General features: G+C 35.8%; 1 protein-coding gene across 5 annotated transcripts in view; it reads right to left on the bottom strand.

Annotated features, from left to right (window-relative positions):
- Positions 1-27702, bottom strand: part of LOC123870448 — a 52927-nt gene that overhangs the window by 15930 nt on the left and 9295 nt on the right. For all 5 annotated transcript variants that reach the window (XM_045913765.1, XM_045913763.1, XM_045913764.1 and 2 more), the window contains exon 3: positions 12757-12846. In XM_045913765.1, coding sequence (XP_045769721.1) covers positions 12757-12846 — 90 coding nt within the window. The remainder of the gene's footprint in view (positions 1-12756; positions 12847-27702) is intronic.

Raw genomic sequence — 27702 nt, 5'->3', positions numbered from 1 at the left:
AACGGTGAAGGAAAACATCGTGAGGAAATCTACATGCCTGAGAGTTCTCCATTCTCTCAAAGGTGTGTGAAGTCAACCGATCCGCACTTGGCCAGCGAGGCAGACTGTGGCCTAAAGCCTTCTCATTCTGAGAGGAGACCTCTAAATGTGAATCTAAATTTAAAAAGTGCACGTTCCTCTTAATAATAAACGTACCTTTGTGTAGGTAAGGCATACTGTATTGATACTAAATTGAGGATAACGGTCAGAATCGTTACAATGTGCGCGGATCTTTATAGTTTGTTGAGACAAAAGTAAGAGAGCGTCGGAGGGCGAGTCATCTCGCGAGCGGGCGTCGGTCCATTAACCTTGACCTTTCCCTCTTATGTAACTTCACGGGGCTTACCTTACAGCTACAGTTTACTCTTCATTGTCAACATGTGGTCAACATTACAGTATCCGTGAAGCTTTACTGAGACAAAGGTGAGAGTGCGTCGCAGAGCAAGTCATCTCGCGAGCGGATACCGGTCCATTGACCTTGACCTTACGTTCTTATGTAACTTCACGGTGCTTACCTTACAGCTACAGTTTACTCTTTATTGGTAACATGAACAGTATGAAGCTATATTGAGACAAAAGTGAGAGTGCGTCGGAGAGCGAGTCATCCCGCGAGCGGATGTCGGTCCATTAACCTTGACCTTACGCTCTTATGTAACTCCACGGTGCTTACCTTATAGCTGCAGTTTACTCTACAGTGAGCGCGAAGCTATAGTGAGGCAAAGGTGAGAGTTCGTAGGAGAGCGAGTCTAAGCATGACATGCTAGACTCTACCACCGACTGGAAAATTAGATGAGTAATATTGAGAAGAAACACTAATAAACTAAGATGCCATTGCAGAACAGTGTTTTATTTCTTAAAACCTAAAAATCTACCTACCTATTTATACCTATTTGACAGTTACGAACAAGAATCTAGAGTACGTAAGAATCTACCTACCTATTTATACCTATTTGACAGTTACGAACAAGAATCTAGAGTACGTAAGAATCTACCTACCTATTTATACCTATTTGACAGTTACGAACAAGAATCTAGAGTACGTAAGAATCTACCTACCTATTTATACCTATTTGACAGTTACGTAAGAATCTAGAGGTACTAGTAGTAGGTAGGTAGTATTTTTATTTTAATGTCAGTACTCAGGACGAGAGGATTATAATAAGGAAATGACCCAGTTGTTCACGTAAACACTTAACAATCAGTGCAGTATGTGACTTATCCTACATAATGGACATACAATATGGTCACAAGTGGGTCAATTTCTTTTTCATTGTTACATATTGGCAGCAACGAAGAATAGCATTATGACAACAATGTACTTTATTCGACACACGACTTGATACTGCAGCTTATTTGCCTGTTAAACATGTTGAAAATGATACCTGCCTACCTGGATATTACGAAATGACAAGTTACTTAGTAAATGTGCGATGGACAGAAACTTGAAATTTTGCATGTAGGTTCTTCCTAGTCATGTCAACAGAACAAGAAGGAGGCCGCTGATTGGGATCGCGAGCGAGTCAATCCTGCTCGGAGGCGGAGACATCAGGGCAGCGTGGATCAACGTCCTGATCCGTCTATCCCACAGTCCTTGGTGCTAGGACTTCAAGGTTGCGAGTGGCTGGAGTGTGGCTCTAGCCAGTGACCCTGAGAAGTTGGCAGCTTGCTGTGACACAAGCTGCCGTGCGTACATGTAGGTGCATGAGGGCAGGAAAGTACATCGTTCAGGACGAGCCCAATGGCGATAGAGGCACTGGCGCACGATCTTCGGAAATCCCAGAACTTCTCAATATGTTCTGAGGAGGGCCACCGAGGGAGTTTTAGGGGACAGACAACATCATACAAAATCTATAGGTAGGATCTAGGGGACGCAATACAGTGGCGTGTGGCTGTGGAAGTTCCTGCAAGAGACTAACTCGTATGTCCAGCAGTGGACGTCTATTGGTTGTCAAATCTTTGAAAAGAGAAACCGCCGAGTTTCTTGCTGGTTCTTCTCGATAGGAAAGGCATTCCAAACCAGTGGTAGATGCTTTTGATTCAAAAGTACTTGTAAAAATCTAATTGAATAAAAATATTTTGAATTTGAATTCAATGACGACGAAAACCAAAAGATAAAACCAGTACGCTAACTTATTTAATGAAGAGCAATAATAGAGGTTTGTTAATGTATAGAAGCTCGCACTTTTAGCACATTCCAATACGGCACACCTTCGAGATTGTAGCTCCGACATAAAATGTCAGTCACCAATGTCAATACCTTTGCGTACTTAAATGCAATTAAGTTACAGTTAAGCTAAGCTACTATGCATTTAACAACTGCCTAGTTGGCTAGCTAATTTAGTTTCGATTATGAGGTCCTGAGCTCACACAACAACACACGGAACGCACAACAGACGGAAACGTTTAAGTGCGGAAACCAGCCCAGAGAGAAGAAGAAGAGGTCCTGAGCTCAAGACGTTGGGGTTCCAAGGTGACGATATTGCACCGGAAAGCGCAGCGTTGGAGACCTGCATGAAACTTCAGCCCGATCCGTTCAGTAGTTTGATCTATGCGTTGATAGATCAGTCAGTCAGTCAGTCAACCAGTCAGTCAGCTTTTGGTTTTATATATTTAGACTAGATGATGCCCGTGACTCCGTCTCTCTCTGCTTTTCCGGGATACATTTTGCTGAAGTCAATATCCGGGGCGTAACCTACCTCTGTATCTTTCATATAAATCAGTTAAACGGATAGACCTTTAAGAATCCCGTTAAAACTGTCTGATTTTCTGGCATAAAAGGCTTATGTCCATCCCTGGGATGTAAGCTAACTCTGTACTCATTAAAATCGGTTCAGCGGTTGAGCGGTAAAAATTAAAATTTCCATACTTAATATTTATAATTCATTTCATTTCATTCATTCATTTCATGTTTCCATCTTAATCGCGCAATTGAAGCACTCGAGACTCGAATTTAGATGTGTATTATACTTTGTTACGATTTTTTATTCCACTGCTTTGCAAAGTTTTTTGCCCGTCAGTCAAAACACTTGATATTTGTAACAGAAATCCTGTTGTTATCTTCAACACATGGAATTAAAAACATGAAATACCATCACTGTAATCTTCGCACGTATAGGTCAGGGCCGAAATTCGTGGGTTACTTCAACGGTGGCGTGCGAAAAGTGAAGTGCCATTGTTTGACATATGGTTTACGAGCAATTTACATGAGTTTACCAGCTTGCTCAATGTTAAGAGCGTTGAAGCATGAGCTTGGAACACAAGTTTAGGTATTTACCCGAGGTTCTTTGTTTGTTTCCGTGAACGGACGTACCCAGCGCAGTTTAGTTTATAACAAACCGTTTTGATCCTAGACGATTTTCAAACAGATTATTTTTTCAATATTTTTAAGTATGTGGTGTTAGTTTGTCGTTTTTTTCAAAACAATGATGTTTTTTAAAACAGTGTATTGTCTTTATAGATTAAGTACGAGTGAATAAAACTTATAATTGTAGTCAGTACTTAATACTAATCTTTTATATACTTGTGTAAGTATAAGAGAGTCAAGTAAATTATACAAAATTCAACTTTCCTTATACATATTTACGAAAATATGGTTCCCTTATCATGCACAGTATAAATAGTTACACCTACTATAATAATTTTCACACATATATTTATAAAGGCTAAAATAAATGTGAAATCCGTCTAAAATTTAAACAGTCTTAAATATTTAATTTGCAATATTATCAAAAATATAATGCAATGCTAATACTCATAAAGACATTGAGCATTTTTTATTTATTTATGGTCCTTTACAATCTTTTCAAATTTTATTGTTAGTACTAAATCGTACTTACCGTAAGCGCAAGACAATGGACAGTACAATGAAAGGGATTAACAGGTACAAAAATGCAGATGTTACACTTGAGTAGGTTTTTATTCATCAAAAATGTCATGTGTAGGTAAACCAATTTCAATATACTTTTTGGGTTTTGTAGGTTATATCTCTTACATTCGTTTTGATTATGATAAGTTCTTTTATGACATATCGGAAAATTTTATGACATATGACAATATAGCCTCTAACACACGGAATGGTAAAGCGAAGCCAAAGAGATATCTCATTTATCAAAATTTAATGTGCAGTTTGGCAGTAATAAGTGAATCGATGAGCCAATAAACAAACAAATACGCAACACAACACGTGACAGGTTGTGATGGCAATCAGAGTGAGGACGCCCCGCACACCCACACAATCCCTGGGCTAATCCGGTGCGGGATAGCGCGGGTGACGTGCGGGTGTGCAGAACGTCCCCCGCCTCATACCTCGATTGCCATCTCGACCTGTCACGTACTATACATAGCTCCCGAAAACTCAGTCCTCTCTTAGTTACATACTATAATATTATAAATGCGAAAGTGTGTTTGTCTGTCTGTCTGTCTGTCTGTCTGCTACGCTTTCACGGCTCAACCGCTGAACCGATTTTGATGAAATTTGGTACCAACTTAGGATATTTTCCGGGAAAGGACATAGGCTACTTTTTATCCCGGAAAAACAAACAGTTCCCCCGGGATAGCACGCTGTGTTTCACGCATTTGTCGTTCAATAACGCCGCAACAGAGCTACGGTTTGACGGCATTTTTTGCACAGACATAATTGAAGACATAACAAGTGATACAGAATACTTTTTTCCAAAATAAACAAACAGTTCCCAGGGACAGCACGCTATTTTTCACGCATTTGTCCTACAATAACGCCGCAACAGAGCTACGGATTGACGGCATTTTTTTGCGTAAACATAGTTGAAGACCTTGCAAGTGATATATGCTACTTTTTCCAGAAAAAACAAACAGTTCCCACGGGATAGCATACTATTTTCTCGTATATTTGTCGTTCAATAACGCCACAACAGAGCTATTTATTAACGTCAATTTTTTGCATTGACATAGTGGAGGATCTAAAAAGTGAAATAAGCAACTTTTCTCTCTAAAAATCAAACAGTTCCTGCAGGATAGCATGCTATCGTTCAGGCATTCGTCATTCATTAACGCCGCAACAGAGCTACAGATTGACGCTTTTTTTGCAAAGACATAGCTGAGAACCTAATAAGTAATAAATGAGACTTTTTCTGCCGAAAAATATGGACACTTCCCGCGGGATAGCATACTATTTTTCACGCATTTGTCGTTCAATAACGCCATAACAGAGCTACGGATTGACGGCATTTTTTGCACAGACATAGTGAAGAATCTAAAAAGTGAAATAAGCTACTTTTCTCTCTAAAAACCAAACAGTTCCTGCAGGATAGCATGCTATCGTTCAGGCATTCGTCATTCAATAACGCCGCAACAGAGTTACGGATGGACGCTTTTTTTGCAAAGACATAGCTGAGAATCTAATCACACTAATATTATAAAGGAGAAAGTTTGTATGTGTGTGTGTATGTTTGTTACTCCTTCACGCAAAAACTACTAGACAGATTGGGGTGAAATTTAGAATGCAGATAGATTATACCATGGATTCGCACACAGGCTACTTTTTATCCCGGAAAATCAAAAAATTCTCACGGGAATTTTAAAAAACCTACATCCAAGTGAACGAATTCGCGGGTATCAGCTAGTCACATCACACTAATATTATAAAGGCGAAAGTTTGTATGTGAGTGTGTGTGTGTGTGTGTGTGTGTTTTTGTTACTCCTTCACGCAAAAACTACTAGGCGGATTGGGCTGAAATTTAGAATAGAGATAGATTATACTCTGGTTTAGTATATAGGCTACTTTTTATCCCGGAAAATCAAAGAGTTCCCACGGAATTTTTAAAAAACTACATCCACGCGAACGAAGTCGCGGGCATCAGCTAGTAAGTAATAAATGCAACTTTTTCTCCCGAAAAATATTATATGAACACTTCTCGCGGGATAGCATACTATTTTTCACGCATTTGTCATTCAATAACGCCACAACAGAGCTATGAATTGACGTCATTTTTTTAGGGTTCAAGCAAAAACGGAACCTTTATAGGATCACTTTGTTATCTGTCTGTCTGTCTTTCCGTCGTGTCTGTCAAGAAACCTATAGGGTACTTCCCGTTGACCTAGAATCATGAAATTTGGCAGGTAGGTAGGTCTTACAGCACAAGTACAGGAATAAATCTGAAAACTGCGAATTAAAAAAAATGTTTCAATTTTCAAACTAAGGTAACTATACCAAGTGGGGTATCATATGAAAGGACTTTACCTGTACATTCTAAAACAGGTTTTTATTTATTTTTATGCATAATAGTTTTTGACTTATCGTGCAAAATGTTGGAAAAAATAGCCGAGTACGGAACTCTTAGTGCGCGAGTGTAACTCGCACTTGGCCGGTTGTTTTGCATAGACATAGTCGAGGAAAAAGTATTATAGACTACTTTTCCTTTCAAAAAAAACAAATAGTTCGCGCAGGATAGCATGCTAAAACACATGATAAAATAACTTAGGCATTGCATAAAATATTGTAACAAACCTCAATTATTATTAAAACCTTGAATCACGCGAGTGATGCCGCGGGTAATAGCTAGTTCAAAAATAAAACCATCATAAAAATCCACGAGGGATGACCACGTGCAAATGATAGTAATTATCCTATTGTTTCAGGTGTTATGGTAGAGTGTACAATGTATACAACCAAAATCTAAATACAAAATACCGTACTAATGCTGTAAAAGACAATAAACTAATGCTATTATGCAAATGAAAAAAAAGAAATCATAATGGAATACAAGAAACCGCGCTAATGCCATAAAAGGACGATGAATCATCAAAATTTTATTTAGCGGCTAGGACAAATAGCAAGGCTATTGGGATATAGCATTGTCAGCCGGTAATAACTGTAAAACTATAAGCCTTTAAGAATATTTGATTCTGAAAAATTATAATTCTAGTCAATAACTAATTATACAAAATTCAACTTTCCGTTTATTTAAAAACATGGTTTTCCTTATCACAAACGGTATAATGAAACCTTGAGTATTGAGTTTTACATATTTATAAAAGCTCTTGAAATAAATGTGAAACCCATGTAAAATTTAAACAGTTAAAAATTTATTTTTTAGAAATTATTAAAAATATAGATCAATGCCACTGCTCTGATAGGCATTGATCTATTCTCTACCGAAATCGCGTTTTACAATTTTTTTCAAATTTTGAAAATTAAATTATTCCCTTTCAATGACAGGGAACAATAGATACCAATGCAGCTATTTGCTCGAGGCAATACTTATTTATTAACTAGCTGATGCCCGCAGCTTCACCCGCGTGGATTTAGGTTTCTAAAAATCCCGTGGGAACTTTTGATTTTCCAGGACAAAAGTAGCCTATCCGTAATAGCCCGTCCCCGGGATGCAACGCATTTCTGTACCACGTAAAAAACATCTAAACGGATGATCCTTTAAAAATCCCGAGGGATCACCAGGATTTAGGAATGCAATTCCTTACAGCATCATATAAACACAATTTATAAATATACAAAAAGTTTTAATCTATCTTTAAGAAAAAATAGCGAGTATTAAAAATACCTAGTATTGAGAAGTGATAGTCGCACTACAATTTCAGGTAAATCGTAAATAATCCGATAACAATTGCTAAGCAAACAAGCGTTACGTCCGTTCTCGGAGAGGCCTCGGCCGATACTAATTTCCTAGTTCAATTTACTATTGCTTGTTGCACGGTTTTGTAGTGTCTTTCAAGATTATTTTTTGGAAACAAATATTAATTAAATTTAAATATTTTTTTTCTGTTTATATTGCAAATATGTTCTTCTTTAATGAGTACTTAGTTTTATTTATAAATGAAGAAAAATAACCCACCTAAATGACAGTTTTATGTGTCTGTAGTTTTATGAAATTATGACTTTTTTGTTTGAATTTTTATAATGTAAAAAATGCCAAACGAAAGATTTGGTTCTGTCATCTTATTAGTTCAGGACCTTTTCTTTGGTAAATATATCTCTTTGTGAGAATCGACCAAGTAACTTTTGATGTAGTGAACGTCAAAGATGACACGAAATCCAAAATTCAGTAATAGTCTTTTGGTATTTTAGGCAATAAAAGATAAACTATGAATAAATTGCAAAATGTTGTCTGTCAATTTAATAAAACAGGAAATATTCTACAAAGTAGTATATACATGTTTTACATAAATGCAGTGTTTAATAAAATATAGGGGGGCAAAATGACCTAAGAATAGCTCATGCCGGTTCAACACTCTTAAGTAGATTGGTCATCGAACTTTTGCACTACATAGCATTTGGGATAGAACAATGCTGGAAAATCATCATCAGCCCATCGCCAGCTCACAATTATTGAGCTCAGGACAAGGGTCTCCTCTCAGAATAAAACAGTTTAGCCATAATTTACCACAATGGCAAGTGCGGACTGGCACTCTTCACACAACTTTGCAAACGTTATGGGGAACTCTCAAGAATGCAGGTTTCCTCACGTAAATTCATTGTAGTCCCATGGTTTCTCACGTAGTCCCTGAACGGTACTACGAGTTTTTTATGGTTCCGCACCCGAAGCGTACCAATGAGATGGGAACCTATTAGCCTCCGTTGTCCGACCGTCTGTCAGCAGGTTGTATCTGATGAACCGTAATAAGTAGAGAGTTGAATTTTTCACAGAATGTGTATTTCTATTGCCACTATAACAACAAAATAATAAAAATTCCAAAATGGCCGCCATGAAAATTAAAAAGTGTTCTCAAAAGGTAACCGTACGTTTGCGACCAGTTTTGTTACCCGTGGTCCCTCTGAGAAATAAAATGCTTCTGAACATTGTTTTGATGTTGGTTCAAAAAGTATTTTTAATAACAAAATTTATGAAGTAGTTGTCCATCATGTGTGGTGTGGGTGTCACTACCACCTATGGTGCGGATCACCTTCGCCGAGTCAGTAGGCGCAGTTCATTATATTTTATTGCATATGTTTACTCTTTACCTACTACTGATTGTTAAGGTTAGTAAGCATTCCTTATTTGCTGAATTTCGTTTAACTATACGGCTAAATAGGTACTCAACCTAACCGGCATAGCTCAACAGTGGCAAAGCCGAAATGGCGATGGGCAGGGCACATAGTTCGAACAAGTGTACCTAAATTAAAAATTTATAACACCCCTGACAAGTGAAGGTTACAGTTACTAGAAAAGAGCTGATAACTTTTAAACGGCTGAAACACTCTCGATCAAGCCACCTTTCAAATAAAAAAAAACTAAATCAAAATCGGTTCATTCGTTTAAGCGCTACGATGCCACAGACAGATACACAGATACACACGCCAAACTTATAACACCCCTCTTTTTGGGTCGGGGGTTAAAAACCGATAGACGTTGGGGTCCCAACTTCGTACCGGAAAGCGCAGCGTTGAAAGACCTCCCACTAGGACAGACGACATCAAGCGCGTGGCATGGAACCGCTGAATTCAGGCGGCGCAAGTGTATGGAAGCCCTTAAATGAGACCTATGTCCAGCAGTGGACGGATATTGTTTAATGTTGATGATGATAAAGCCTAGTGGCTTAGTTAAAAGCATACACCTTTAACTTTTCAGAATAATTATGTGCATTCGGTTAGGTGGTGTGCAATACTAAGTACATTAGGTATTTATTAATTCATTCATCAGTTAAAACATTTCTCATAAGTTGTTTTTAAGTAGTATATTTTCCATAGACCTATGTACTTTATAAATAATTAAAGTAAATCAATATGAATCATCATACAGGATAATTTCCCGGATATCTGCATAATGTAAAATAATGACCACATTACATTCAACTTGTTTGCAATTTGCATATTATCTTCTTCGCCTTATTATTACATAGAAAACATATTTTATTACCTGCCAGGCACATTCTTTAACTATAATATAAAAGATATTAATTTATAACTATCACATGCCTATTTACTTACTTACACTTACTTGCATAAGTGACAGTTAAATAGGGTGATGGCTACTAGTCAAATCAGCGACTTGTTTATCAAACGTCAAAACAAATTTATTAATGGTTATATACATCGATGGTTATATATGACTAAAATAACAGTTTATTTTTTATTTATTTTTAGGGTTCCGTTCCTCAAAAGGATAAACGGAACCCTTATAGGATCACTTCGGTGTCTGTCTGACTGTCTGTCCGTCGTGTCTGTCAAGAAACCTATAGGGTACTTCCCGTTGACCTAGAATCATGAAATTTGGCAGGTAGGTAGGTCTTATAGCACAAATACAGGAATAAATCTGAAAACCGCGAATTTGTGGTTACATCATTTAAAAATATCATCAATATCAATTACATATTTATTATATCTTATTCCATACGCATACAAAGATGCCAACAAATAACACATTCCTGCCTACAAGTATAATAAATAACAATAAGTGCGAATGAAGTAAGGACACTGTAATCATTTTATGCGCCTGCGCCGCTGCCACTTTAGCACGCGATCTCACTGAAACAATGGTGCTAAACGATGCCAACACAATGGCTTGTTATCCTGAGATCACTTCAATTTGCGTACACTTGCGAAATTACTGTTTGCTTCTCCATATCAACGATTTAATTAATCATTAAGTGCAAAAGGACAGGATTCTTTGACCTCTAGGTAGTAAGTACCTAGTTCGCTGCATAATATTCTCGTAGAATTTGCAAAAATCCTTTCTTAGTGGTCCTCAATATATTTTTGTCTTACCTAATGGAATTTCGAAAAATTCAAGTTTCTAACCTCAGTGAGCGTTGATAGATCCAACAGTCAGGACAAGTGTTTTTATTATGTAGACACAAGTCTTTTTAAATATTGTATAGATTGGATTAGGTTAACTATACGTTTCAATACGCTACGGTGAAACACATAAAATCTGATACATACATACATAGACTGCTAAAATCATAACCCTTCCAATGCCGTAGTCAGGTAAAAAGACATCTTAAAGATTAATTAAAAATAAGTTATTTTCATCAACAGCTTAGATGAAATCATTGCCTCTAATGGACTGACACTTGACCTAAAGCTCGGAATTTTAAAAGCATCATAAAAGTGTAAAGGCCAGTTAGTCGCCGCCGGTGTTTTCATAACTCAATATTCTCTACAAACTCTCGATCTTGTGAAAGATAACTCTCAAGATTTCGCAAAGTTCGCCATTTTAATAACAATCGATATGATGTTTCAACGATTGACAAATATTACACTTTAGTTGGAGAGCTGCCGGACGGTTTTACGGAGGTGCTTGATGATTATCAAACACTATTATTATGAAAGCTAATACTTTGTTCACAGTTCTACGTTTGTTGCGTAAGTTAACCTACCAGTTTGGTCTGTAATGGGTGCACGTTTTGATAGATGGAAGAGGGCTAACCTGAATAAACCCATACTCATTTGATTTCTACACGGCATTGTAACAAAACGCTAAATTGCTTGGAAGCTTTGGTGGTAGGGTGGTACACAGTCGAAGCCTCCCACCAGACAAGATATACACCGAAGTGGCAAATATAAGACGTGGACACAAACATTATTTTTTAAATATAAAATTAAAAAGACGTTAATCATACACAGGAAATGGGATGCGGGTGCTGACATGACGCTATGATCGGACCGCGCGGTATTGTGAAGGTTTGCAGCCCTGTCTCAGCTTAAGTAGTCAAAATACCTCACTCGCACGAAGCGATTCTCTTCCTCGTTTCTAATACGCACTGCTAGAATATGGAATGCTCTTCCGGCTCCCGTTTTCCAAATCATCTACATATTGACCTTCAAAAGAAAAGGGATAGGCATCTTTTAGACTAGCACGCTCCACCTTAGGTTGCACCATCAGTACCGTCACCTACTATTTGGTATGATTGCAGTTAACGCATATTGATTAAAAAAAGAATGATAGTCTATGAAAAGAAGATAGTCTATTTCTGTGCTTGTAACTTCAGTAAAAATCGTGCCTTATTCGTCCCCTATTTTTGATAATACTCTACGGACTGCCTAACAGGCTTAACTTATCATGCTCAGGCACTATCGAAGAACCGTGTTTCAAACTTTCAGCCTTGATCAAGCAACTTATCAAAATATTCCACTCGCTCTTATGCTGCGACATTAGCAAGGCGCCAGCCACATTGAATCGCTTGAGTAGGCTTCGATTGCATATTCAATTAAACGGAATTTGATATGGCAAACACTTCTTTCAAGATCACCCAGGCAGTTACTTCAGTATGATTTAATTTGAATTTGCGGTAAGTAGTTTTTATTTCAAGATATTCATTAAATTGCCTTTTATATACCTGCTCTTTGAATGGAGTGACGATTCGGTACAAGTATCCGCTATCAAATCAACACCTAAGTTTTTAGCGTTCCGTATCTCTTGAGAAAAAAGGAACCCTTATAGATTCATTATTCCTTGTCTATCTACCTGTATGTCTATCAAGATCTATCAAGGAAATCAAAACCTATAGGATACTTCCCGCTGGCTTATACTTAATCATGAAATGCAGATAGCAATGTCTTAGAGCACAAATAAAGGGAAATATTTGAAAACTGTGAATTTGTGGTTACATCACATAAAAAGTGTTATTTCTTGTACACGGAACCTTTCGTGTGTGAGCCCAACTCACACTTGACCAATTTTTTCACTCGGAAGTACGGAATCCAACTCATATTATGCACGTTTCATTTATGAGACCACAGTCACATATGAAAGTGATAGTAGGTATAATGCTAGGTTTCCTCACCTGACAACCGGTGTCGACGTCCGCGTAGTAGCCGGACGCGCGGCCTTGACACGTGAACCTCGTGGCCGGACTCTTCACCAGCGCGCCGGACTGCAAATTAAGAACAGCAATATGAGTTACATATAATCTATAACAACTAGTGTGAAGGGATAACATCGGTACGGAGAGCAGACAGACAGACACACTTTCGCATTTATAATATTAGTATGGATAGTATGGATTCATTAATTTTATTAGGCGTGTGGTTCCCCCAAAATGTGTTAAATTGCTTCGTTGTCTAGAAAAACGAGCACAAAGTTTGGCCTTTTTTGATAGAAAAATACAAATCTTTGAGCCCATGAAATTTTACAAATAAAAGTCTACATATTTTTAGAGACATTTAGAAAACTACAGGCTGCTTGCTTAATATACAAATGGGATTCAAAGTACGATTGTATGGAGTAAGTGACGGAGACACCCCTGTTAATTACATAGCTGTCTAAAACACCCAACGTTTAAGAGGAGTCTCTCCGTCACTTGCTCCATACAAACGTAGTTCCAATTTCATTTGAATATTAAGCAACCAAAGTCCATGAAATTTTGCAGATATATTCTAGAAACTAATATCTATGCCAGTGGTTTTCCAGATTTCTGTTAAAATATTCGGTTTCAAAGTTACGCGGTCTTAAAAATTCACATACAAATCTTTGAGCCCCTGTAATTTTAAAACATATTTTTAGAAAAATCTAAATACCACAGGCATAGATATTAGTTTCTAGAATATGTCTGCAAAATTTCATGGACTTTGGTTGCTTAAAATTCAAATGAAATTGGAACTACGATTGTATGGAGTAAGTGACGGAGAGAGCCCTGTTAAGCGTGAAACATTTCTAGGAAGAGAATGGACCAAGTCTAACGTCTCAGTCGCTAATGAAAGACCTCTTATTAATGAAAGGTATAGAGTAAGGTCTACAAGGAAGCTATACCTAATCTACACAGTTCAGAATACAGCGGGTCGTTACCCGTAACGCCTTCCGTCCGTGCGGTAACCACGCGGTAACAGTAAAGGCTCGGTCAAACATGACGCGGGAGATAAATGCGATTAATGCGACTCCTAGTAGTTGTAGCATAAGGAAATGACGACGTTCTGATAATGATGGTGTAAATAAATAATTATAGCTCCTCATGTTTACCTACAGCAATACGTGGCTCTCCTTATCGCGCGTGAATAAAATAGAATAGAAATATTTTTGTTCAAATAAACTTTTACAAGAACTTTTGGATCGTCAAATGCAACTACCATCGCGTTTATTGCCATCTACCGCGCTTACTAGGTATTGCTATCAACTGCGCTTATTGCTATCGCGCGTTGTTTGACCAAGCCTTAACAGTAACAGTAGGTAACCCAGTCACGAGTCTTATGTAAGTAAGTGGACTAATTATAGCAATAAAAACGTATCGCGTGGATTCGATTGTTTACATTTAGCAGGCTATTAAACCAAATAAAGGCATAGTATGGAAATTGTAATAGGTAGTTTTTTGTTTTGTTTGTTTGCCATTTAAATAATTTCTACTTATTTTTAGGGTTCCATACCCAAAGGGCGCTAACGGGATATTCCGTCTGTCCGTTTGTCTGTGTGTCTGTTAGCGGGCTGCATCTCATGAACCGTGTAAAATAGTTGAAATTTTCAAAAATTGACTATAAATTTCAAACCCCTATTTTACCCGCTTAGGGGTTGAATTTTGAAAAATTCTTTCTTAGAGGATCTCTATGTCATAATAGCTAAGTATCTGCATGCCAAATTTCAGCTCCATCTGTCCCAGTGGTTTGACCTGTGCGTTGCAAGATCAGTCAGTCAGTTAGTCACCTTTCCTTTTATATCTTTAGATTATTATGTTTGCACCGGGCGCTACATGAGCTAGAGACCCTGTTTATGGATAGGCAACCTAGCACTTGCGTTACAGAGATCCCATGTCAGTCAGTGATAGCAAAAACGGGTAGCCTCATTGAATATTACATGCGTATACCTAAATGCTATCGTAACTGCAAACAATAGCTTGTGGAATATAAAGTATGCAAAACGAATGCTGGTCTATCTCGGAATCTTGTTACATTTCATTTCTCTCCATTGAATTACAATGTTACTATTATCTACACTTCAAAGCAACTAGGTACCTACAAGATTGTTCAAACACTAAATCTTATTTGCTAATGTTTTAAGAGATGTTAAAAGATGGCTGACTGACAAATCTATCAATGCACAGCTCAAACTGCAGAACGGATCGGGCTAAAATTTGGCATGCAGATAGCTGTTATGACGTAGATATCCACTAACAAAGGATTTTTGCAATTTCAACGCCTAAGGGAATAAAATACGGGTTTGGTGAAATCCACGCGGGTGAAGTCGGAGGCATAAGCTAATATAATCTGATGCACGTGTTTCAGAGTTGGAAAATTTGTAGTACAGTAATAACAGGTTACTCAATTAGTGTTGTTCCGGACGGTAGATCTGGACAAGAAGATTTATTAATTTAATCGATTACCATTAACATGCATTACCATTGAATGTGTGTTTCATCACACACCATAATATCTTGCTTATTAGGTCTTCATGGAAAACTTACAAACACCATATTTTATACATACAATTATCTTCCCTACATCTAAATATATAAATAGAAGGAAAATCTGACTGACTGACTGACTGATCTATCAACGCACAGCTCAAACTACTGGACGGATCAGGCTGAGGCATGCAGATAGCTATTATGACGCAGACATCCGCTAAGAAAGAAATTTGGAAAATTAAACCCAGGGGGTAAAATAGGGGTTTGAAATTTGTGTAGTCGACATGGACGAAGTCGCGGATTAAGCTAATATTATTTATTATAAATTAAAATAAGTAGGTACTCCCGCCGCGCTGAGGTCGTAACGTGTTTGTGAGGTACTGTATAGAAAGTTTTTATTTTTAATACTTTTTTTTTAAATATTTATAGAGTAAAGAAAGTCTTTATTTTTGCCATGAACCCCTTAAAAAACTGGACTTTTTTCACAAGTAAAATAATTTTAATAAATATAACTAAGGTCTTCCAGATGCTTGCATGGCATTACGCTAAATAAAATATTAGACATTAATTTGTCTTAATACCTGTTATATTATTATATTTGTGAGAATAATAAAAAATAGATCAATAGATTCTACAACGATCCACTCTTATAGGTCATAATATGATCAATATCTAAAGTGCTTTTAAAATTATTACAACCCGGATATGCTCTATTTTAAAAACATATCGCAAAAAAAAACTAAGAACTATTTCTAAATTTTTCTTCGCAATAAATTGGAATTATTACGACAAAGTGCTCTCGTTTCATCCTACGCTAGTGATTTATATTCCAAATGCCTAATGTTATATGTAAATTGTCTCATAAAAAAAAATAGATACTTACTCAACCAATTGGCAACATAATATTTTGAAAGACAAAATCGCTTAGCCACTTGACAGTGTGGGCGAGACGGCCTGAATGGAACGTGGCGCCACCCTGAATCATCTTAAAATACAAGTGTAAATTAAAAAAAATTATAACACCCGCGACAAGTGAAGGTTACATTAACTAGAAAAGAGCTGATAACTTTCAAACGACTGAACCGATTTTCTTGGATTATAGCTAAGAACACTCGATCAAGCCACATTTCAAACAAACAAAACACTAAATTAAAATCGGTTTATTAGTTTAGGAGCTACGATGCCACAGACAGATACACAGATACACACCCCTCTTTTTGGGTCGGGGGTTAATAAAAGGAAAAGCTGACTGACTGACTGATTGACTGACTAGCTTTCAACGTACATTTCAAACTACTGCACGAATCGGGCTGTTTGGCATGCAGATAGCTAACATTGGCTAAGAAAGGATTTTTGAAGGAAGAATGACTACGGAACCTCATGCATAATCTGGCACGCAGTTGACCAGTTTTTTTTTAAAATTTTGTGGCTGAAAATGCAACTTCAGGCAACTGCAGTGCAATCCCACACGACCACTGCCTGGCGGTAGTTTTGCCTCTACATTGGGGTTGTGGCAAGTCTAGTCTTAATCACCACAGACCTCATTAAAATCTAACAGGGATGTAGATGTCCAAAAATGATTATTATGTAACCTGCCTAGGTATATCATTATGTCCAAGCCTAAATATGGTCAAATGGTCATCAGAACGCCAAGGTCGAGTCTACATTTTTGAGCTATCATTTTAAATAAAATCTCGTAGGCTTGACGGAGAGTCGCCGAGTTAATAGAGCAACAATCGTTTCCATTTAATCAATTGTTATAAATAATTTATTTAAACGTGTTTGCATCTTTGACATTGGTATTTGGTATTGGTATTGGTATTTGGTTGGTGAGAATAGAAGAAGTTAATAGTGGAAGGGCAGGCGATGCATTTCGAAGCTTATGGTTCCTTTATTTTTATAAATTATATATATATTTATTTTCATGTACCAAAATTGTAGTTACAAAGTTAAGATAAATTAAGCTATGTACAAAGGAAATGCTTATCTCTAAACAGAGATTTCTTCCAGCTTCCCCGTGCAGGTTGTGAGTAAGGTGCATAAATACGTGGAATAGGTCCCATGGTACTAGATTTATAAAATGGTTAATACAAGTGCTACACAATAATATTTACACAAATATCTTCCAATAAATACCAAAATAAAATACTTACATACAATAATAATATAATAATAAATAGTTATGCATAATATAATAAAATACGAATAAATATAATATATATAAAATATAATAAAATACTCTATTGTAATGATAGGTAATACTGCTTCACTCTGTATTTGAATGAATGTACTGAGCGGCAATTCACTCTAATATTCTCAGGAAGTGAGTTCCAAAGATGGGTGGCTAGTACGGTGAAAGATTTGCTGTAGAAGACTGTGTTACAATGGGGAGTGGGGAATGGGGAGTGAATGGGGAGTAATTATATTATTAGGTAGAATGAAACTTGGAAGCGTTTTTTTCCTCACTGAGGTGAAGCCCAAAAAGAGGGTTATGAGTGTGGACCTGTGTGTAAAATTTATGTATATCTGTTCCTATGTCCACTCGTAATTACTCACTGGTTCAACTGATTTTGATAAATGATACGTCATTAGATCATCTTGATGGTGCAAGTGTCACTGGGTACACAAAATTCCATTCATAAAAATCAAACTGGCAAATTTTATAAAATGTGCGGATTGAAAAAGATGCAGTTCAATCCGTGGTTGGGGTTATTTCGTAAACTTTTAATGACTTGTTTGAGTTACAAGTTAAAATGTATAAAGTTCGCTACTCCACGACAAGACTCAATGGTTTAAGGCATAGTACGTAATTCATAACTTGTTTTTGGTAGACAGTTGGTCAAGCCCCGCCTACTGTATCAGCACGTGATTCACCGTAAAATACTGATTCATGTGACAAGTCTCACCTGGAGATTATAATATGATTATATAACTGCTAAAAAATTACCATCTTTATCGATGACCAATAAGTATTCTTGTAAAAGAAGTTGCCCACGTGGAAAAATGAAACGTATATAAAATTATATGAGAATAAATTTCTTTAAACCGATATAATATGGAACGTGAGGAGGAGGTACATACACGTACTCGAATATTATGTGTAACATGTATTTACACCGCTTTTTCCGAGATGCCTTTTCCACACTAATTTCGCCTTCTTTAGTATCTTCATAAAACGCAAAAATTTTTTGAATTAATAGATGGACAATTTCACAGCTGCTATTTAGCTATATATTTTTATTTATTTATAACACTTTCTATCATCATACTTAAAGTAGCATGTGTTGTGAAAAATCACGAAAAAAGTTGTGCGAAAATTGAGTCACTTTCCGTGAACAATCGCCTGTGAAATCACTATGAAGAAAAATTTCACCAGATAAAAATGATTTAAAATTAGCAACCATGCCCATCGCTATTTGAAATAGCCCTTCTAATTTCTATCTTTATTGAATCCCACATGGCCACAATCAAGCCAAACAAACGGTCGGGTTAAAAGACTTCAACGCGTTTCCAGCTCCTCAGTTTCCGGATGTACAAAAAAACAATAGTTTTATTATATAATTCTATATATAATTTATGGCCTACTATATATGTATTATAATTGAGTATTTTATTTAATAGGACGTCAAATAGGAATGATCTCATCGGCGCTAATAAAACAAATTAGTATGTGTAAGTAAATATGTAATATTCGTGGTTCATAACGTGCGAACTCGATAGACAAACTAATAAATCGGTCAAGTGCGAGTCGGAATCAAACACGAAGGGTTCAGTACCATCGTACAAGAAACAACACCTTTAAAAATTTTCAGCCTAATGGCTCATTTTTTGCGTAAAGGAGGAGATGCAGCCAGTATTTTTGGCACCAGTTCACGCGGGTATGATTTGTACTGTAGATAGATAAGGTTTTATTGTAATATTTTCAGTTAAAAACTATTTTTAAAAAATTGTGATGTAACCACAAAGCGATTTTCGGATTCTTTCCTTTACTTGTGCTTTAAGACTTTTTAATACCTGCCAAATTTCATGATTTCTAGGTCAACAAGAAGTATATACTTAGATAAGTTTTGATCCCCTTGACGGAGTTTGACAACGACAACGAATGATCCTATAAGAACTCCCTTTATCTTTTGAAGTAGGGAACCCTAAAAATCATCACTAGTTTGACAATAGGTAGTATTTAAACTAGTTTTAAAAAGATATTGCTATGCGGAACTCAAATTTTTGTGTTAATACTTCATAGATGAAATTGATCGAGCATTGTTAGTTGGCCTTGTTATAAAAAAGTACTGAAGTTTACACACAAAGATAAACTCGAACTGTAATGTACTTACATACGAGAGATACATATAAAAACACATTTATCGATTATTTGCATTGCATAGGTAATAGACGGGTCTTCTCTCAGTATAAGAACGGTTTAGGCCAAAATGCACCCTTCTCAAATGCAGATTGACAGATTACACACACCTTTGAAAAAATTCTGGAAAACTCTCAGGAAAGCACATGTTTAATGCGCATGCGCGTGCGCATATAATCATGAGGATATGTGTATACGTTAACCAAATACATTAAAAAAACCTCCCATTAATGATACATGATCTATTGTTGTCATAATTAGTGGCAAAACTTTGTATTCTTAGTACACAGACAATTGATCAAATAAAAACTACGATGACAAAAGTTACATAGATATTATCGTTCTTTACTCACAAAAAGATTTATCAAGAATATTCGAAGATTATTCTCATGATAGAGATGTAAGAGTTTTATAATATAAGGTAATATATCTTACAGTAAATGAGTTTTATTCCAAAGATCTTGCCTATTTTTTTTATTGAATAACAAGTAAGCATTTGACTGCAATCTAACCTGCTGGTACTTAATTGACGATGCAGTCTGGAATAGAAGGAAACTTAGAAGTTTTATAAGCCCATACCTCTAATCGGTTTCTGCGGCGCATCGTACTGGAGTCTTTGCAGATTACCACCCTGGTTAGTCTCGGCTCTTAAGCGTCGCACTATATTAGGGAATATCTCTAAATTAGTCCTGTTGAGAATCGAACCCCAAATATCCCAAATACAAGACTACAATGATCACCACGGTGTCTGAGAGGTTGGCAAAATATATTATAGATTCCCACCGTATACGACAAGAGCTTTAGGTTTTCCAAAAAAAGTCGGCGTCTACAAAGTACAAACACGTCAGTTATGAAACGCATCAGAGTCAACGACGCGGGTGATATTTTAACGAGCCTCGGCAAAAAGCTGTAAAGCAATACCTTCACTGTTAACACATCGGCTTGTTATTACACGTTGTTAAATCAATGACAGACTTCGTGCTTGATTAACAGGGCTCTCTCCGTCACTTACTCCATACAATCGTAGTCCCATTTTCATTTGAACATTAAGCAACCAAAGTCCATGAAATGCAGACATATTCTAGAAACTAATAAGTATGTGGTGTTTTAGATTTTTCTGAAAATGTATAATTTTAAAATTACAGGGGCTCAAAGATTTGTATGTGAATTTTTAAGACCGCGTAACTTTGAAACCGAATATTTTAACGAAAGCCACAGACATATTAGTACCCGGAACGTTTCTACAAAATTCCATTGAGTATGGAATTTTGTAGAAAGAGAAATGGATTGGTTAGTATTCCAATGAGAGGCGAACTACGTTTGTATGGAGCGAGTGACGGAGAGACCCCTCTTAAATCAATGACAGACTTCGCGCTTGATTAACATTTCACCATATTGTAATTGATGATGGTACCTATCTACTCGTAGTTTGAAAGGGAATCTGTAGAGTGCTCGACATCCTCCTTCGCGCATTAGTGGAAAGTCCCGGGTTCGATTCCGGGCAGGGGTTTGGAATTTTATAATTTCTTGGTTAGCCCGCTTCCACTACCAGACTAGTTAGACTAGTTAGAGGTTAGACTGCATCATCACTTACCACCGAGTGAGATTGCAGTCAAGGGCTAAAAATACAGAATTTAAAAAAAAATTGAAGTTTTTTTTATGGTACCTTTACCTTATTAGTAATCCTCAGTACTATCACCTGTCTTCGTTTTTGTTAGCGTTCTGGTTACACGCTGTACCTATAGATTGTGGCTGTCAGCCGGGGCGTCCTATTTTTTACCGCCTTTGAGGACAGAAATGCTCAAATAGCGTAATAGAAGACATTATATGATTTCCACGACCGGCAAACAGAAACCGTAATAGGCTCGCATATCCTACACTCCGCCTCAGGAAAGTGGGAAAGTCGTTTGTGGGAAAGAGTGTAATATTTTATAATAAAATTCCACAATCAATAATTTTAGACTTGCCTTTACCTACACAAGTTTAAAAAATCTATTAAAGGATGCTCCTGAAAAAAGCTTATTATACAATCGAAGATTATGTAAATGACAAAAAAGCTTGGATTTGACTCGCTCCAGCAATACACGGCGCTGCAATTGCTTGTATACAGTATGGCATATTATTGTAAATTGTACATTTGAAAAGAGCAACCGCCGAGTGTCTTGCTGGTTCTTCTCGGTAGGAACAGCATTCCGAACCAGTGGTAGATTATTTTGACGATTCAAAAGCACTTGTAAAAGTTTAATTGAATAAAAATAATTTGAATTTGAATATAATAATATCTATCACCTCCGATTGACGCTAAATGTTTTAATTTTACGCGTTGTAAAATTTTATCTTTATTGATATGTAAAATTTGTATAATATTCCTATTACATATTATAATATTATGATTAATTCTATATATAATACATATTTTAAATAAAGCATTCTCATTCAAAGATACGTCAAGATTTGAATTACATTTTCTTTGCCCAATCTGTAATCGATACAAATAAAAAACTCTTTCTTTAATAGAGTTTTTGAAATTAGGTTTTAGTGAAATTACTAGGGAAAAGTTTGGAACGCAGATTCTATGTGGTCAAAAAAATCCGTAATAACTTTTTCAGTCGATAGTTGCATTTAGTTGGTTTTTTCTTGATTCTAACCATATTCTAACTTGTAGTATTTAGAATTATTATTAGTCAAAAACTCTATCACTTCAATCAATCTTCAAAGTAAATCCGTCTTAAATGTCAGCTACGACGTTTTTTATGTCGTCGTTATTTCTGATTATTTTTATTCTTCAATGGCATGGTTTGAATCTTGAATAGGATGTCATATTATTTAAACTTGCTTACCAGCGTAGCACCCGGGTGATTCGCTAACTCAGTGTCTAACACTGAATGGTAGCCACCGAACTTATTTGACACTGCTGCTTCAATGAGTGATATTAGAATAATTTTTGGTGTTTGTTTTCGTCTCTTTTCACTAGAATGTGCATTCCAAACTCCGGTGGTAGTCACAGCCGTAGGCCGTAGCATAAGAGACACTAGTTGTAATAAGTACAAACAGAGACAGTGCACGTGACTATGGTCGAGTGCAAACCTATCTTTGCCGCTGACTCTACATGCAATTTTGAGTTGATTTAGAGATTGAAAACATAGACTTCATTGCCAAGTAAGTAAAGTAAAAGTAAATATTATTTATTGTACACCAAATTCACATAGAAATGTAACTATAAGTAATTTTAATTATAAGCCTAGAAGTCACACTAGTTTTCCGATATGTTTTGTCTCCAAATAAAGAAAAGATTATGATTAAGCTTTATAGTTTTCAAAAGGAGCTAGGCTAGAAATCTTCTACAAAAATAGGACCTGAGTCAATTTCTAAACATATTCAACCAGGATCTAACTATTGTGGTTTTAATGAATGTAAATTTAATGAATTAGGCATACTATGTTTGGACAAAGAATTACGATAAATCAAGATTATATAATTTTCTTGACGATGTCCGCAACTTCGTCCGCATGGATGACGGTTTTTTTTAAATCCAGTGGGACCAGTTTGATATTCCGGGATAAAAGTAGCCTATGTGCTAATTCAGGGTACCTAAGTAGGTACCTATTAAAACTAAGCTATCTTCATTCCCAGCCTTAATTGAGGTATGATAGATTAATATAAGGTACATATTATTATGTAATATAATAATAAAATTAAATCTTTTTCACAGATTCTGTAGACCTAATTTTTTTTGCGGAAAACAGACGGGGTTGGTCTAAAATGATAAATGGATCTTTAGTAATAACTAGGTACCAATTTTGTTTTAAATTTTTCCCACAAATAGATTTAATATCATTATTTACTGGTAAATCTTGTTTATTGCGAATCAATCAAATATAATCAACATCAAATCGTGACCCAACATGATATAATAAATCTTTACTTTGAAAAATACTCCATTTTATCTCATAAATGGTTTGGTTTGGTTTGGATCTTTAAAATTTCACGCTCGTCCGTCTATATGATTAAATTCTACACAAAATAAAAGATTTAATTAAGTGAATCAGGAAATAAGACTGTATATATTTTAATATTTATTACATATAATAACAATAGACTTGTTTGATACTTGATAGTCGTGAAATAACATCACATTTTTTTTATTAAAGCGCCATAGGTATTTATATAAGTACATATCACATTATTTTTTATGAAAACTATTAACTTTGATGAATATATCAAAAATTATGTAGATATAAGTTCCCAAATATATATTTTGAAGACTTTGGGATTCGTTCTGGACAGTAGAGTTTATATTTAGTTTTTGATACAAATATAACTGGTAACTAAATTAACATATTGCGTCAAAAAACTTCGAAATATTTAATTCAAACACGTTAATTAATAAGTTTGTATATTATTTTACTAAAAATAAGTTGTTTATTTGATTATTATCTTTTTGCATACCTATCAGGACCAGCCATCTAAATTAAATTATCTTACTGTCGCTAAATTGTTACTAAGATTTTGATGTTTTAGTGTTCCAACGGGACACTATTACTAAACCTCCGCAGTCCACCCGTCCATCCGTCTGTCTGTCAGCGGGTTATATCTCCCGAACCGTAATAGGTAGAGAGTTAAAATTTTCATAGAATGTAGCACTATAAAATAGATTAGAATAAATAGAATAGTTTTCCTCCGAAGAAAAAGAACCTCATTGTTTTAAGTTGGTTAAAAAATTGCTCTCTCCAAATATCACAACCATTTCTGTGACATAATTTATACCTAAATAAAGTGTTTTTCACGTCTTACAAGTTATAACCAATGAAGACCTTGAACTAACTTTTTACATTCAAATACATTTCGCAAGTCCAAACAATTATTTTGTCAAGTGCTTGTAAATGTGCTTCGAGTCGATGCCACTTGTCGGCCACTTGAATGTATAGTTATGACAGATAGAGTTATTATGCAAGCTAATGTCAAAACACTTTGACTGTCAGTGGCGCATCAAACATCAAGATAGTGTGGGCTGTCATTGTGACATGTGTAAATTGAACTTAAAAAATAAAAACCGGCCAAGTGCGAGTCAGACTCGCTCACCAAGGGTTCCGTACTCGGGTATTTCTTCCGACATTTTGCACGATAAATCAAAAACTATTATGCACAAGATAAAGTTGAAAACTAAAACCCGACTGCGATCGTCTTAATAAACGCTGAATTATTAGAGTTAAATTTGTTTTTCTGTCGCTTGATATCTTTTAATGTTGTTTAACATTTGTATTTATGAGCTCAGAATTTTCTCCTCTTTCATTTGACACCACTCGATACAGTAGCAAAAAAAATTTACAAAATCTTTTTGTATAAAATATAGCCTATGTAAAAAATATGAAAAATTAATAATTATTCAGTGATTCAAGCGATTTCAAGAGAGTTTTCATTCAAAGGTTTTTCTTTATAAAAGACGATGGAACCATTTTCATTAAAGTTCTTTATTTTTAGAAAAATAGTACAAAATGAGAATGAGATTTGAATTATAATAATATTAGAAAAAGATACCTATAACGAAATAAGCATTTGTAAATTATCGGTCCCTTACCGTTAAATTATTATTTTTTTGGGTTAAGGGTTTAGTCATGGATGAGTAAATAATAATAATAATTTCAAAATGTTATAGCTAGCATTGATACGCCACTTTTACGGAAATAATAAAATCTCCTTTCAGTCACGCTTCGCGCTTCATTTTACGGCTATTTAGAACTTGACACAATGAAAAAGGTAGGTTACGTTACCTACTTGCACTTTGGAAATATTTTGTTTTCGATTAACTACTTAGTATTTTAACCCTCGACCCAAAAATAGGGGTGTTATAAGTTTGACGTGTGTATCTGTGTATTTGTGTATCTGTTTATCCGTCTGTGGCATCGTAGCTCCTAAACTAATGAACCGATTTTAACTTAGTTTTTTTTTGTTTGAAAGGTGGCTTGATCGAGAGTGTTCTTAGCTATAATCCAAGAAAATCGGTTCAGCCGTTTGAAAGTTATCAGCTCTTTTCTAGTTATTGTAACCTTCACTTGTTGGGGGTGTTATAAATTTTTAATTTACACTTGTGAAATATTTTAGTATCTTCTCAGACCAGGGTTGGTTTGGAACCCTCGTCCCTATATTGACAAAAAATAGTTGACACCATCAACTCACTACAATTAATCGCAGCAACCCATCACTAGCCCCGTGGTCAGTAGTGGGCTTATTTTTAATATAATTTCTAAATTTCTGGTCTGGTCTGATGGGAGGCTTCGGCCGTAGCTAGTTTGCCGTCAAAGCCGTGCCGTCAAGCGATTTAGCGCTCCGGTACGATGCCGTGTAGAAACCAAAGGGGTATGGGTTTAACAAAATCTGCCATACCCCTTCCAGCCAGCCCGCTTCCATCTTAGACTGCATCATCACTTAGGTACCACATAAATCTAGACGGCTCGAACCTCAGTATGTAATATCATAATAGATATATCATTACTCTGTGACCATACACTGATGATCGTGGTTAGGATCACGAAAAGAAAAAGGGAAGTTACAAAATCGTCTCTCAACGATTCACATTTCGAAATCAAAACCAAACACTGATTACAATTCCTGTCAAGTCCACCAGTCTCGGACAAGACAGACGATTTGTTATTATGTAAGCTCGGCCACTTACCGCTGTATTGTTTAATTGTTAGGTACGACTCGAACATGACCAGTTTAATGCCAATGAACTGTATGACTCACATAATATTGTATCTCATAGATAAAAAAGTATTGTATAATACTAATCACTATTTATGTAATCTTGTACCATACCAATAGCGATTTTTTTGCCGTCATTTTTCCATAAATAGCCTAAACCTAAAAATTAGATTGTGAATTATCGCCAAAAAACGGGGAAATTTTGAAGAGCACAGTTGTTATTATCAGTCAGTTATTATTTGTCGAATTGTATGCGGAAGGATCTGGGAACACATTGCATTACTATCCCAAGAAAAATCCTATGTACCATTATGTGATTAATGGTATGGGAAGGGTCAAAAATTATGAACTAGGTGTAATCAAACTAAAAACTAACTAAAATGCAAATCGTAACTAACGTGTAACTAACTAATCCTGATCCTAAAATCATAATCGTAAATACTTACGTAGCATTCTTGTTTGGAAAAATCAGCTGGTTTTGAAAATTCCAATGTTTTTGGAGATAACTCAAAAACGACATTTTGAAGTTAGCCGCTTTTCGAAAAAAATTGCGGCAGTTCTTACGACCCACCGGGTGCATTGATGAGCCTAATTGGGGGGTTCTAGGTTCGATTCCCTGCGGGAGCAATTCTAGTCTGGTGGAAGGCTTCGGCCGTGGCTTGTAACCCTAGCGGCAAAGCAGTGCGTGCAACAAATCGAAATACCTAAGTACCTACTACTTCACTTATGCCTGCTCGATTGCTCGTTTAGAAACGAATCTGTTTAGAATCTAGATATAGCTTAGTTTTTCCACTGCAGTAACATCACATCTGTCTGCAGGTAATAATAAAATCGACATAACTCGTAGAAACAAAATTCTAATATGACTTTTTTTAGCACAAAACGTATTATTTTATAGGTCATTTAACTAGTAGGTTTTTAGGTCAGAGAATGGAATCCAATTCTAGTAAAATTTATGGGTTCTTTATTGTCGACTCTGATCTTTTTCTACCATATTTGGAGGCAATTATAATTTATATTAGACTACAATAATAGGTAACACTTGGTGTTAGATCTATGATGGTATTTTTTCCTTTTGAGTGTATATTAAGTAATAAATAACGATTGGCATTTTACTTTTTTTCTTTTTATATTATCACAAATCTAAATGTTAGACTTTATTATACCTAGATTTATACATATAGAAAAATGCGGAAATTTAAACTATTTCTTTTGTTTTTAGTTATAGTCCTATTAAGTATAGTCTATTCGATCGGCGCTATGTCGTATTAATGAGTTGCGAATCACTACGTAGGTACCTACTATTTTATTTTACCTGCACTTATACGAAAATGTCT

The sequence above is a fragment of the Maniola jurtina genome, chromosome 12, assembly GCF_905333055.1.
Source record: "Maniola jurtina chromosome 12, ilManJurt1.1, whole genome shotgun sequence".
NCBI lineage: Eukaryota > Metazoa > Arthropoda > Insecta > Lepidoptera > Nymphalidae > Maniola > Maniola jurtina.
Note: the sequence above shows the minus strand (reverse complement) of the source record. Positions and strands in the feature narration are given on the sequence as shown.